General features: G+C 38.0%; 1 protein-coding gene across 3 annotated transcripts in view; it reads right to left on the bottom strand.

Annotated features, from left to right (window-relative positions):
- The window catches only part of SGCZ (sarcoglycan zeta), a 247072-nt gene that overhangs the window by 11908 nt on the left and 221357 nt on the right, over positions 1–13807 (bottom strand). For all 3 annotated transcript variants that reach the window (XM_086746870.1, XM_086746872.1, XM_086746871.1), the window contains one exon: positions 4951–5074. In XM_086746870.1, the coding sequence (XP_086602996.1) occupies positions 4951–5074 (124 nt within the window). The remainder of the gene's footprint in view (positions 1–4950; positions 5075–13807) is intronic.

Here is a 13807-nt window from a genome sequence, read left to right as displayed (position 1 = left end):
AACTCTTGTCGGTGAAGACTGAGGCAAAAAAGTCATTGAGAACCTCAGCCTTCTCCATGTCCTGGGTAACCAGGACACCAGTTCCCTTCTGGAGGGGGCCTACATTTTCCCTGGACTTTCTTTTGTCCCCTACGTACCTATAAAAGCTCTTTTTGTTGCTTTTTATATCCCTGGCCAGATTCAGTTCTGCCAGGTCTTTGGTCTTCCTTACCTTATCTCTGGCCACTCACGCAGCCTCTTTGTAGTCCTCCCAGACTACCTGTCCCCGCTTCCACCCTCTATAGGCTTCCTTTTTTACTTTCAGTTGGTCCAGGAGCTCCTTGCTCATTCACGCCAGCCTCCTGGCCTTTTTGCCCGACTTGTTTTTCATCGGGATGCACTTCTGCTGAGCTTGGAGGAGGTGCTCCTTGAATATGGACCAACTTTCCTGGGCCCCTCTTCCCTCCAGGGCCTCCTCCCATGGCACTTGGCCCATCAGGTCCCTGAAGAGGCCAAAGTCCGCCTTCCTGAAGTCTAGGGCAGAGAGCTTGCTGTGTATTTTCCTCGCTGCCCCGTGGATCTTGAACTCCACCATGTCATGGTCGCTGCAGCCAAGGCTGTCCTTTAGTTTCACATCCCCCACCAGCCCCTCCCTGTTGGTGAGCACAAGGTCGAGCATGGCACCCCTCCTTGTCGGCTCCTCTATCGCCTGCATCCACGCATTCCAGGAACCTCCTGGACTGCCTGTGCCCTGCCGTGTTGTCTCTCCAACAGATGTCAGGGTGGTTGAAGTCCCCCATGAGAACCAGGGCCTGTGACCGTGAGGCTGCTCCTATCTGCCTGTAGAGGGCCTCATTTGCTCTGTCCTCCTGGCCTGTAACAGACCCCCACTGTAACGTCCCCTGTCCCTCCCCTTCCTCTTGACTCATAAGCTCTCTGTCAGCTCCTCCTCCATCCCCAGGCGGAGCTCCACACACTCCAGCCGGTTGCTGACGTAGAGAATGACACCCCCTCCTCGTCTCCCCTTCCTGTCTTTTCTAAAAAGCCTATACCCTTCCATGTTGACGCTCCAGTCGTATGTGTCATCCCACCATGTCTCCGTGATGCCAACGAGGTCGTAGCCCTGCTCGTGTGCAAGCATCTCCAGCTCTTCCTGTTTATTCCCCATGCTGCGTGCATTGGTATAGAGAACCTTCAGCTGGGCCCCCGACAAAGCCGACTTGCTGGCTGGAGCGACAGGGGTGCTATTGGATAGCAGTTTAGGTTTATTTGCACTTATCTGTGATCCTTCCTCAGCTTCTGGACCCTCGGTGCTGGCACTGGCACCATGCTGACAGCAGTGGGCTGAACTGTGCTCCCCCTCCCCCGAATATTCTTTTATTCGTCAAAGAAACCTGCCTGATAAAGCATACATTTTTAGCCTATCATGAAGTTTATTTTTGACATAGATTATTTGTTTTGTTTTAGAACGTATTTTCTTAAAAATGAGTAATGATGAATCATTTACACTTCTTTTTTTCCTCCATACTGCTGAAAATCTGTGGTGTATCTTTTGGGCTGCAAGCAAGGACACCAATCAATATTTCGTTCTGTAGACATTTTATCCATCAGATATTTATCCTGATTCCTCACACCAGGCTGTAATTAGTACAGCGATTCCTTAATGTGGTCATGGTAACTTTGCAAAACTGGTGATGGTGTGGAAGGTCATTGTATGCCCTCCAAAGTGTTTCTGAATTTTCCTCTGACACTGTCCAGTATAAGAGAGAAAATAGCAGACTGTAAAGGTGTTGGTCAGACCTCAGGATGAAATTTCTCTGTGGATTTAGGGTACAATTCTTTACAAATCTTACTGGAATTGCAAGTATTAAAGAGATAATGAGACACTTTGAACTTTGTCAGGTGTTTGTTTACAAAACAGCTCCTTGGGAAAAAGGGTGGGGAAAGGTTGGTAGCTTGTTTTCTGATAACTATCAATCTAACATCTACATGGGAAATCTCAGATCTGCAAAGTCTCACCATCTAGAATAATACAATGATTTTTAATATATGAAGTTTAGCAAAGTCTTTTTTATATTGGCCTTTTTTTTTTCTACAGAACACTTAATACTGAATTGAAAACCAATTCTGAGTAACACATAATACAGTCCTTATAACTTTTCTTGAGTTCCCATTCTCAAAGTCCAACTGAGGCCATAGTGTATTGTTTCTAAAACTCCCTTTTCAATAAGTTGTAGTAAATACATAAGAAAAATCAGAAGTCATGCAATAAACTCACAGTACTTATACAGGCAAAAATGCCTGATGAATCCACAGATCAAGTATTTGTACAAAGCACCACAGAGATGCACGATACTAAACCAAGACACTATAAATACAACCACTGCTTCAGGGATCATGGAGGACTGAGGAAAGGTAACAGTCTTTTTGTTGTTTGTTTGTTTTTCTTTTTGATTTTCACTTGAGTATTACTTTTTCCCTCTGGCAATATCATGAATGGAAAGAACAAAGAAATACATTCCAGGTGAAAAAATTATGATAATAAATGTAGAAAACATACTAGATTGGGCCAGGTAGCTATTTATGGAGGGGAAGCAGGAAGCTGTAGCCTTTGCAATAAGAATATCCACAGAAAGGACAAGGGTGAGGAAGGACAATATTTGCTATTAAAAGAGGACGTTCTGGTTTTGTTTAGTGAGACGGGGCCTAAGGTGGTAGCTTCTGTAGGAAACTGCTAGAAGTCGCTCCCCTTTGTTCAGTGGACTCGGCCGGGCCTAGGGTGGACCAGCTGCTGGCCAAGGCTGAGCCAACTGGTAGCAGAATGTCCCGTGATAACACCTCTGCAATAATGTATTTAAGAAGGGGAAAACAGGAAAAAAAAAAAAGGGAGAAGATGTGAAGCAGCTGAGCGGGGGCAGTGGGGGGAGGCGTGAGCCTTGTGGGCCTTGCAGGCCTCACCCTCTGGCCTCCCGCTGGGCGGCCAACTGCGCCCGACTCGGCCCAGCCTGGCTGCAAGAAGTGGAGAGGAGATAAGATGGATGAATAAGATGTAAAAAGGATCCTGAGAGGCATCTACCAGCCTGCAGGTTGTCCCCCTGCAGCCCATGGAGGTCCACGGAGGGGAAGAGATTCACCTGAGGAAGCCTGAAGGAGGCTGTGGCCTGTGGAGGGCCCGCTGGGGCAGCTGTTCTGGAGGGACTGTACCCCATGGAAGAGATGGCCCATGCCGGAGCAGTTTCACGAAGGACTGTGGCCCGTGGGAGGGACCCCACGAAGGAGCAGGGGAGGAATGTGAGGGGTTCTTCCCCCGACCATGAAGCAGCGGCATGAAACAATGCGTGATGAACTGACTGTGACCCCCATTCCCTTTCCTGCCCTGTGCCGCTCGGGGAGGGGGAGAAGGTAGTAGAGATAATGTTAAGCCCAGGAAGAGAGAGGGGTGGGGGGAGATTATCTTGTTCCCTGTCTCATTCTCCTGCTAGTTTTAGAAAAAAATGAATAGTTTTCCCCAAGTCGAGTCTGTTTTGCCCGTGATGGTAACTTTAAGGATTTCTCCCTGTCCTTATCTCAAACCTCGAGCTGTTTTTCCTTATATCATCTCCACCTGTTATCTCGGAGGGTGGGGAGAGCGAGAGAGACCATAGTCTGGTCCCAATTGGGGATGAACTATGACAGAGGATTAGATTGTCCTTACTGCTATCTCGGCAACTTTAGGAAACAGTAACATAGACTTAATATTTAGAGAGGTTGTAAGATGAAAGATTGTGGAAAGAGTTGGCTTTTGGAAAAGCTTAGAAATAAGATGGGGCATGTAGCATATAAGTATTTGAGGCTCTGAATTAGGACAATATTGTGCTTTAATTATGCAAGACAGATACTTACATCAATAGAAAAATGTCATCAAAGTAGGCCTTTGGTGCAGTATATTGACCAAAAATGTTCCTGTCTGCATTGTCATGCAAAGACTGTGCATTGCAGGGGATTATCTGTCACAGATGTGAATGCTGGCTTTGTTTGTTGTTGCTTATTTGGATAGTTCGCAAAGTATCTGGGAACATTCGGTAGAAAATACAAAATACAAACACAAAAGGCAAAAAATTTCTAAAGAGCTCCATTCAAAATTAGATATTTACATTAAATAACCAGTTTTCCAAAAATGCTGTAACCTCGCAAGTCCCACTGAGAACAATTTGAAAATCTATCAGTTTCTCAAAAAAGCCTAATAGGAATCTGAGCGCCTTTGATATCCTTGCAAAAGTTTGGGGTTTTTTTTTAATGTTATATCATTTTAAGTATTGAAGATGAAAGAACTCCCATATCAGTCATCTTTGATGCGTTTCTGCAATACATGGATTGCCAACCGAACCAGTGACCTGATTTAAAATTGTTTTCATGAGTTCACACAGGTTTACACATGAAGAAGTTATACTAAAATCTTTTAATGTCAAACTGATCACGGAAATATGACACTGATGAAACAGTACAGTGAACAAAACGTTAAAGTACTCTCTCTCTCTTACAGAGACAGTAACTTTTCAAGGAAATAAACCATATGTAGAGCAAATTTGTCAAACCTTTTCATCATAGTTTAATAAAGTATTAATACAAATTAATCACAACTTCTGTCATCACATTCATCCATTTTTTACCACTATCACTTAGCTATCTCTGTCCCATGGATATGCAGAAGGACTGGGTGGCTTTTTCCTTGACTCTTAAATTAAAAATAATTCTTATCTATATTCATTTAACTAACTTTTTTTTTCAGTGTGAATTAAACTTAGTGATTCAAATATTTGCAAAAAACAAATAAGTATTAATAATTGAACAAGCTAAACCAAAATTACTTTAATGTAGGCAAATGCAAAACACTTCTTGTGATGTTTACCTTGCTGCTGAATAAACTATCCTCACATTGTTTGCATTATGCTGGGCAGAGCTGTAGAACATTTCTCTACCATTTGAACTTACCTCCCCTTCTGTAGACTGTAAGTGCAGTTCTTTCCTACAGGTAGCCTTTAAGTCTCCTGCAGCTGCATTGACTTGCACTCCCCTGGGTGCTTCCATCACCAAAGATCTAGTAGGAGATTCGAGTCTGAAAGACAAAAACAACCACTGAGAAAATATCCACTGAATCAAACCACCAAAACCACCCATGCCCCAAACCCACAAATGTACATACAAATGTATTTTGAAAGGTAAAGAAGTAAAAATTAGTTATATGTGTGAATATCTCACTATTTTCTATGGCCGAGAGAAAGAAAAAAAAAGTCTGTGTTTAAATCCATTTTTATTTAAGACAGCATTTAAGTATATACTGATATAAGCGTTTATGCTTAGTGATGCTTTCTGGCATTAGTATCTAATTTACCTGACAGTACCAATAGTGAAATACAGGTACGTTAAGATGCCACATGTCTCTCTGAGTGCTTCTGTAATGACAGGTTAATAACTAAAGTCTGCCTAGTGACCGATGACAAATGTTTATCTAAATAAAAAGAAAACAAAACACATAAAAAGTTTTAAATACTGATGTGAAACCAATTAGAATGACTTAGCCTTCATAGGCTCATTCATATTTCTGGTAGGTGTAGCAGCATTATGTGGGGTTTTTTACATGCTATTTTTTCTGTTCTGCAAAATACTCATTATGCTCTTTAACCCTGTTAACAGGGTTAAGATGCACGTCTTGGTATCTTTCCTCAAAGCAGCTATTCTTCTGCTCCTGTCAGTCTTTCAATTTCTCTCTGCTCTATACTCAAGGTCCTCCGTCCACCCCGATGCAGAACTATGATACTTTCTTTGCTACGTTATCTCTCAGTATTGTGCAGTTTTCTCTTCAAAGGGAAGTACTAATGCAAGGATTTCATAGCAGTTGGGCTTACACACTGAATAGGAAAGATGATCAGATGAAAACTGCATTGAACTAGGAAATAAAAATTTGTATTCTGGTTGTGTTCAAATGTAGACTTATTGCATAGCCTCGTTAAGAGCAAGACAAAAATATAAATCTATTTATATATAGTCAGGGATGTCCCTGCTTCTTGCAGGGGGGTTGGACTAGATGACCGTTGAAGGTCCCTTCCAACTCTAACTATTCTATGATTCTATGATTCTATGATTCTATATCCCAATAATATAATGACAGAACACAGTTCCACTTTACCTGAGCAGAGGCTTTTTCTAAGATGAAATATATTAATGATAGAAATGGCTAGAATGAGTATCTTGAGGAAAATATTGTATTTCCCTCTTCAACAAATTGTATTTTGAGTGTGAGGTTATGTCCATCCAAAAATATAATGAGATACTAGATGTATAAAGGAAAGAATAGTTTGACAAAGAATGTGCTAAAAAAAAAAAGCCAAATGAAAGCTCTATCAAACAATGGAACATGAGAATTTCAGTGTATTTCAACTATTGAATTTTTAAAGTGTACAGAATCGTGACAGATTATAAATTTGAAGCCAAAATGCCACATTTGCATGCAAAGTAAGTCACTGAGATGGTGTCTGTGAAATATTTCTGTTTGTTACATGCCACTGACACTCAATTGGGGAATGAAAAAAAAAAAGAAAAATAGAAAGCAATTATCTGGCAACACGAAATGAAACTAGGTGTCCAGATAGACGAAAACACTATTTGTAGCTACATATATAAAAAAAGCATACAAGAGATACATATAGATAGGAGCATTAGAAAAAAAAAATCTATATTTCTGTTAGTGCTAAGACATTTTCTTTCATTTTTTGACACTCTGTAGGGTGAAGTTAATAGAAGGTTCTGTAATTCTTTGTACCAGGGAAGAATCTAAATATCATGCACTATTCAGTCATGTACATCAGTATTTTTCAGGTTGTGATTTGTGAACTTCTGATAACTATAAGACAGCAGAAAAAGAGCTTCCAAAACCTTTCAGAAGCCATATAAACTATAATGGTTAGAAATTACATTTTAAAAAGTACTGTTGCTTTAATGAGGTTTTACTTTGAATTTAAAAAGAAACTGAATTGTATAAATGTTAAATAATTTAGATACCTTCATTCTATATTTTTTCAGCAGCATATTTTTTTTTCAAATTATAATATACTTTCCAGGAATATTAACCCCTTACAGTGATTTCAGATGCCATTTCATAATCATGAAGACAAAAGTGCTGTTACCAACATCTATTGCATTGAATTGATGGATATTAGTAAAGTCACAAATATTTCTGGTTTTATAACATCAAAACCACTCTCAGGCCTGACTGAAATTTTTCAGCAGGTAAACAATAAAAATCTGTTTAGGAATATCTTTCAAGAAACTATAATTTTATTTGTAGAATAGTTTGGTTTTTTTTTTCCAAAACACATGGCAGTTGTTTTGCCCAGTTTCATCACTGTTTTTCATGAAGTACATTAACATAAATTACTTCCAGTTTGTCTAAAATTAAGACAGTTGGGCAATTAATTTCTGAACTTGAGAAGAAGTTGTTAGTATCAGCCTTCTACACACTGTGGAGAAGAATTTTCTTTTTTCAGCTAATAGATATATTTTCAGTAGTTTCCTGAAATTAAATAATGTGATAGAAATGTCAATGAATGGCTGATGATCAGCAAAGTAATTTTTAAAACACCACCCATCTATTAGCAAAATTAAATATCTAAATCTGCTTTACAGTTATTAATTTACTTTTCTTATTTTTATTCTTCATATGATCTACATCTGATTCTTCATATGATCTACATCTGAAAAGTGACTTGGCTGTGCAATCTGCAGCATGCTACTGGAAATGCAGACATCTATACATATAGTGATATTTTTTCCTCAATGTTTTGAGATAAGTTATGTTTTATATACGGTTGCTTTATAGCATTTTTTTCTTTGTTATATTTCTGAAACCTTTAATCTCTACTATAAACTTATTGTGACACTTCACATTGTAATAATACTCATCCCTGCAAGGAAAAGTGCATTATTACAATAGCATATCAAGAATTTGCTTTTCTTTCAGATTTACTGATGGCCTGTCACAGTGGCATTTACATCTATGACTGAATCTTATTCATATAATTTAATTTTTCTTTCCCAAACAACAAACAGCTGTGATGGAGAAGGTAAGTAGTGCTATTATTCGACAGAAATGACAACACTGTAGGAAAAACAAAGAGGCCTTTAAAAAGAGATTTTTAAATAATATAATCCATCAATTCACTTTATGTGATGCAGACAGATGATCTATTCAGAGCAGAGAAAGGCTCTTTTCTTTTTAATTATCAATGGTTAATTTGTGAAAAAAATATAAATTTCAGAGGATCAAAGCTATGTGAATTTGAGTCGAATTAATTAAAGAATTATTGCTAAAAAAGGAAACTGTTCAAATATCTTGAATATGTTCCTTTGAAGGTATTAAAATATTTCTCATCAGAAATGCAGAAACATTTATTTTTCAATTGGACCTTTCTGTTTACAAGCTGACCTAGACTATATTACAGAAAATTAATTGAAAAAAAACGAACCAAATTATTTCATTTTGCATTTTAAGAAATATTTTAGATTTACTTCTTGCATATCCCTCATACTCACATGGGATATATTTTATCTACGTGAATTTTGCTCTGTTGGCTAGCAGAAGATATTTCTTAAAATAGAAGAAAGTAGAAGATTGCTCTGTGCAAATATGAATAATTTATTTGCTTCATGTCTATTTAGGCAGTGGATCCAACCCATGCTATTTAGTAAAATGACTGATATGAACCTCTACCAATTTGGAAATTGTATTCAAAACAGGGGATTAAAAAATATACTGTTAGCTAGAGACTGTACATGTAAAGCTGGTACTCATTTTCCCTTTACTGGGAGTCAAGAAATACTGCAATACTTCCAGGCAATTAACTTTTACAGATGATGGTCTTCCCAACATATGTTGCTGCGGCTTTTTTCAGTTAGTATAGGAATCTTGTTATTAAAAAAAAATAGGTTTGCAAATATAAAACCAACAGAAAATCTGCACATTGACTTTGTAGCCTTTTTGTAGATTTCTATAGATTAAAATAATTGGACATTGATTTTGCTGCCTGTAGGTAGAGTGTCGTGGCAGACTGGGGCTGCAGAGAGGTAAGACACACAAAGAGGAGAAGGGAAGGCAAATGGATGTGCCAAGACTCTCTATCCCTCTTCCTTGTAAACAAGCACTCCCAACCCTGAAATCCCATAGAATGCAGGGCCTTCCTCTTACATGAGTGAAACTATTTTGTTCCAAATAAGAATTAAAAAAAAAAAAAAACAAAACAATGTTGAAAATGTTGTTTTCCAAAAATCTCAAACAAATTTAAATGCATATTCTTTCCATTTATATTATTATTAAAAGAACTGCAGGCTGCCCTGACACTCAAGGAAACTGATTTCAAGGGTCCTTTAGTGAGGCCCAGAGCCGTTAAAGGAGTCCACGGAACACTGATGGTGCTAGATAAAATTAGGGTTTCCATTCAGTCCATTTCCTGGAAGTCAGGCTACAAACTCCAGTAGTATCCATAAAGAATAACGGGGCACCTTTATGATTGTGGTGACATAAAACCCGGAAGCCTTTTTTAAGACATTGGAACTATTCAAACAGACGATTCTTGAGCCGCTGCATTTGACTTCACAGTGGGAACGCTATGAAAATAAAACTACTATTCACTCACTTCAGTCTCATTACTTATACCATTCACAAGATTACACATATGTTTTAACATGTATATAAAAGTGAGTAAAAATCCCTTTTTGCTATCTTTACATGTGTCAAAATGTGCACCTCTGCAAGATGCATATGAATCATTGTTAGAAAGTGTTTGTTTTTTTTTTTTCTGAACCTTGTTGCATTCTGATATTTTAACCAAATGCTTCCATTTTCAGGATAAAATATTCTTTTTAATTGAAGCGGAAGGGTAAGCACACAGATCTTGTGAATCCTTAATATTGTTCATTGCTCATCAGCTATCCTTTATCAAGAAGTAAAATTCTCATATATTCATGTGAAGGTCTCTTTGATTTATGTGGGAACATAAACTTTAAGGTCACAATTTGGTGCTCTAGTTTGTGACTTCACAACATGAGTCTTAAGTAAGAGAAAGTTAAGTCAATGGTTTATGCAATAGATAATGGTCTAAACTAGAAAGTATCAGTATGACATTTTACTTCCAATATCCAATTTTGCAACTCGCAGACAATACATTAAATAAAGTGGAAACTTTCTTGACTTAAGTCAGAACAGTAGAATGACATTCAGTATTGCATTTCATGTTATGTCCGTGCTCTGCATGTCACTGACTTCGGCATGTGTCAGCACGTCCTTATTATAACTCCTGAAATTCACATTAACCAAGAAATCACCTCACTGGGCTCAAATCTGAGTTCTAATTGCCCTGTACATGCCACTGGTTTCAGTTCAGTGGGTCGGCATTATCATAGTGACACTTGAAGCAACTGAATATTTTGTTATTTGACATATATGATAAATCAGGAAAACAATTTCTTCACATAGGGAAATAAAGGATCTCTTCTGAGAACATAAAAAATATTAGTTACTGAGAAGGAAAAATAAGGAATTTTTCAGTTTTTCAGTGATGTTACTGAAGGACTAGAAAGAGTGAAGAAGCATCAAGGAAAGTTCTGCATGTGAGACAATCCAAAATAGTACTTTAAGGAAAGGTGTGGGAAAAGGATTCCTTATAGCCCTGCCCTGACATTTTAGAGCTACTCTTATTCCACCCAAAACATTCACTTCTCATAATCTTCCTTACTTTTGTTCTAACCTGAAATCCCTTCTACACATGCCCTGCCACTCTGCTAAACATTCTTACATTAAGTTTCTTTTCTTTCCAGAAATAGTTCCATTACCTGAGTTGTTTTTCAGAAAGTATTTTCTTAAAATATAAATCTATCTTGTCAGAAAGAGATTGAAGCAACATGCCCACAGATAATGCTGAAGTGGCTGTCAAGACTAAGATCTGAACATAGAGTGCCTGGGGGAGGCTGAAGAGCCAAACTGGGTTCTTTGAACAAGTGGAAACACATGAGAGTGTGTCTCCATACATGAGTATGGTTGACATAAAATCTTCTCAGTTTTGAAAACCATTAGCTTCCTGTGATTAGAAAGTGACAGTCCAGACCACCTGTAATTTTCTAATGATATTTTCAATATTGTTCCCCTAAAGGACCTTCGGCTGATATAATTGGGTATATTTTAGCTGAGATAAAATGTGACATGGTGTTGATCCACATCTTCATGAAACTGCATCTCATGTGGAAAATTATTCTGCTAAATTCCTTTAACAGGTCTGCTTCAACCTCTGCAGAGTAAGCGTAGCAGAGAGGTTGGAATACACTTTCCAGTGGTTTATATTTGGACTGTATCTAAATAGTCCAAGAAGACAACAGGTCATCCAGAAAAAAAAAAAAAAAGAAAAAAAAATCAGAAAAGGTTTAGTGAGTTTATTTTCAGTCACTTTTTTTAGCGCAACCACTATTTCAGAAAGAGCTAGAGAGATTTTTTACCTTCTGCAGTGCAAAGTAGAGTGAAAGAGTATGAAGAAACCAAGTAACATTTTTCTTTCTTTCTTTCTTTCTTTTCAGTGAATTCTATCTTGAAATACAACCAAGGATGGAATGAAAACTGCAGAATAAGACATGCAAAATCATTCATTCTTCTGTACTGCTTAGGCTACCTCTGGAGTTCTCTGTACAATTACACAAATAAGTATATTTGGTGAACTCCAGAACTAAGTTTTATAAACTCATGTACTCCCTGCAACTACCCACCACACAACCTCCCATCATCTGAATCTCCTTTTTCTTACACCCTACCTGTATGGGCTTACAAATCCTTTGTCTAGGACAAGAACCCAAACCAGACCCTCTGCACCTACAACCACAGCACTTCTAGAAAATCCATATCATCTGCATACCATAACAGCAACCTGATCATGAAGCAGAATATGTCAGAAGTTGAGGGAAGTCTGAAGCCATGTGTACATGAACAGGTAAACTGACAGCAGTAAACACTAATAATACTAGCTGATTTCCTTATTAAAACATGTTAGCATCTCTAGTCAGGCACTGATTTGCAGAAAGCACATGGAAACTTAAAAGATATTTTGCCTTTTTATGAAATATGGATGAAACTACCTATCTGCTTCACAAATTACCAGGGACATGAGGGGAGAAAATAGGTAGACAGACAGTAAAATTAAGAAGCCTTATTTTCTTGGGAAACTGGCTAAAGGGAGGCATAGAAAATATAGGCACTCCTGAGAATGAGAAAAAGAACAAGTAGAGTGAAAACATCTCTGGGGAGAAATATAGTACAAGGAAAGACTAGGGAAATTAAATGTTGCTCAAATGGAAAAAAAAAATCCTTTTTATTATTGCAGTAGTATGTCTATTCACTTAAAATCATAAGAAAGACAGGAAATGAAAATATTATGGCTGCTACAGCAGCATTACTTGGCCTTAATGAGGTATAGTACAAGTTTTATGGACTAGAAGTAGTATATCAAATCACATTTAATCAGAAAAACTACAGCAAAAGGAGTATCCAGGTATGGTGGAACAAGACTATATTTAGTTTAGAGTTCAAAGCATTTCAGAAATGAGTTCTGGCATCACTAACATCAGCCCCTAGGCATTGAGCACTGTTGCTCAATTTCCATTAAAAAAATAGTTAAACACTTCTACTTGGAATATCTGTGAAAATGAAATACTTGAACAAAGCATGTGATTTCATTTCTAGTCCTAGGCTGGAACTATGTGGAACTAGAAATTCTTGAACACACAGCAGCAGCTTGGGTCTGGAAGCCATGCAATAGCCCTGAGGCAACCTCAGATGCAATGAGTCTTACTGGAGCTGAGGGGACACAGCAGGGCACTGTTAAAACCCTGAGCATCTCCCCCTGGGACTCTGGGTGCCTCTGCTGGTCACAGCTGCCGTTAGACCTGAGCAGGCTTCACATAAAGAAGGATATTCTGCTGCTTTCACATGAACTGCAGAGTGTAAAGTCGCCTTGTCTTTCATTAACTCAGCACTGTGCAAATGCTTTGTATTGCTCCAAGCTTTATATGGGTTTTGAGATAGGATTCATAGCGTATTGTATTTGCACTCACAATCCTGTTAGCCTGAGACAGCTATACTTGGAGCCCATCAGTGTGTTTCTGAAATCATGGCATGGCTTAATCATAAAGCAAACATAATCCAGTCACTGATAATAAATAATTTTAATTGTATCTGCCATTCCTTTGAAAGGCTATTCCAGAACCTCTTGTATCTGAGAGGCAGAATGCTGATTTCTATCTAATATTTGATTAACTATTCACCATCATACTATTGGGTTTTGCTATAGTCTTATTCCAGTGCTCGAGATCTTCTGATTGCCAGTGCTTCCAAAACTGTGTACCTCCTTTTAGCACAAAGAGAATTGTTAAAACCAGAAATAAGACCAGTCCTGAAGAAACTCTCCTTGCAATCTCCCTGCAGGCTGAAGGAGGGATTTGAAAACTACATGCCTATTATATACCACTTAAAGTTTCTTTAAATAGACTTTTTTCTGTCTTGCTTTTTTATTTCTCAGTAGATACAGCTCTATCTTAAATTCTGTACTTAAACTCCAGGTGGGAGATCTATTTTCTGTTTTCTAGAAGATGAGGCATTTTATCAAGGGAAAAATATTCCTTTAGATTGGCACAATCTACCCACTTTCTATTTCATCCCTATTTTTACTTATCTTATGCACTTAATAATCATTTCCTTCAATAAATCTTTCAAAATAATTCTGTAAAGCACTGCACACTAGTGAGATCAAACTAAAAG

Source organism: Chlamydotis macqueenii, chromosome 4 (assembly GCF_036417535.1).
Source record: "Chlamydotis macqueenii isolate bChlMac1 chromosome 4, bChlMac1.mat, whole genome shotgun sequence".
Lineage (NCBI taxonomy): Eukaryota > Metazoa > Chordata > Aves > Otidiformes > Otididae > Chlamydotis > Chlamydotis macqueenii.
The sequence above is the reverse complement of the archived record's forward strand: the minus strand, read 5'-3'. Positions and strand labels throughout refer to the sequence as shown.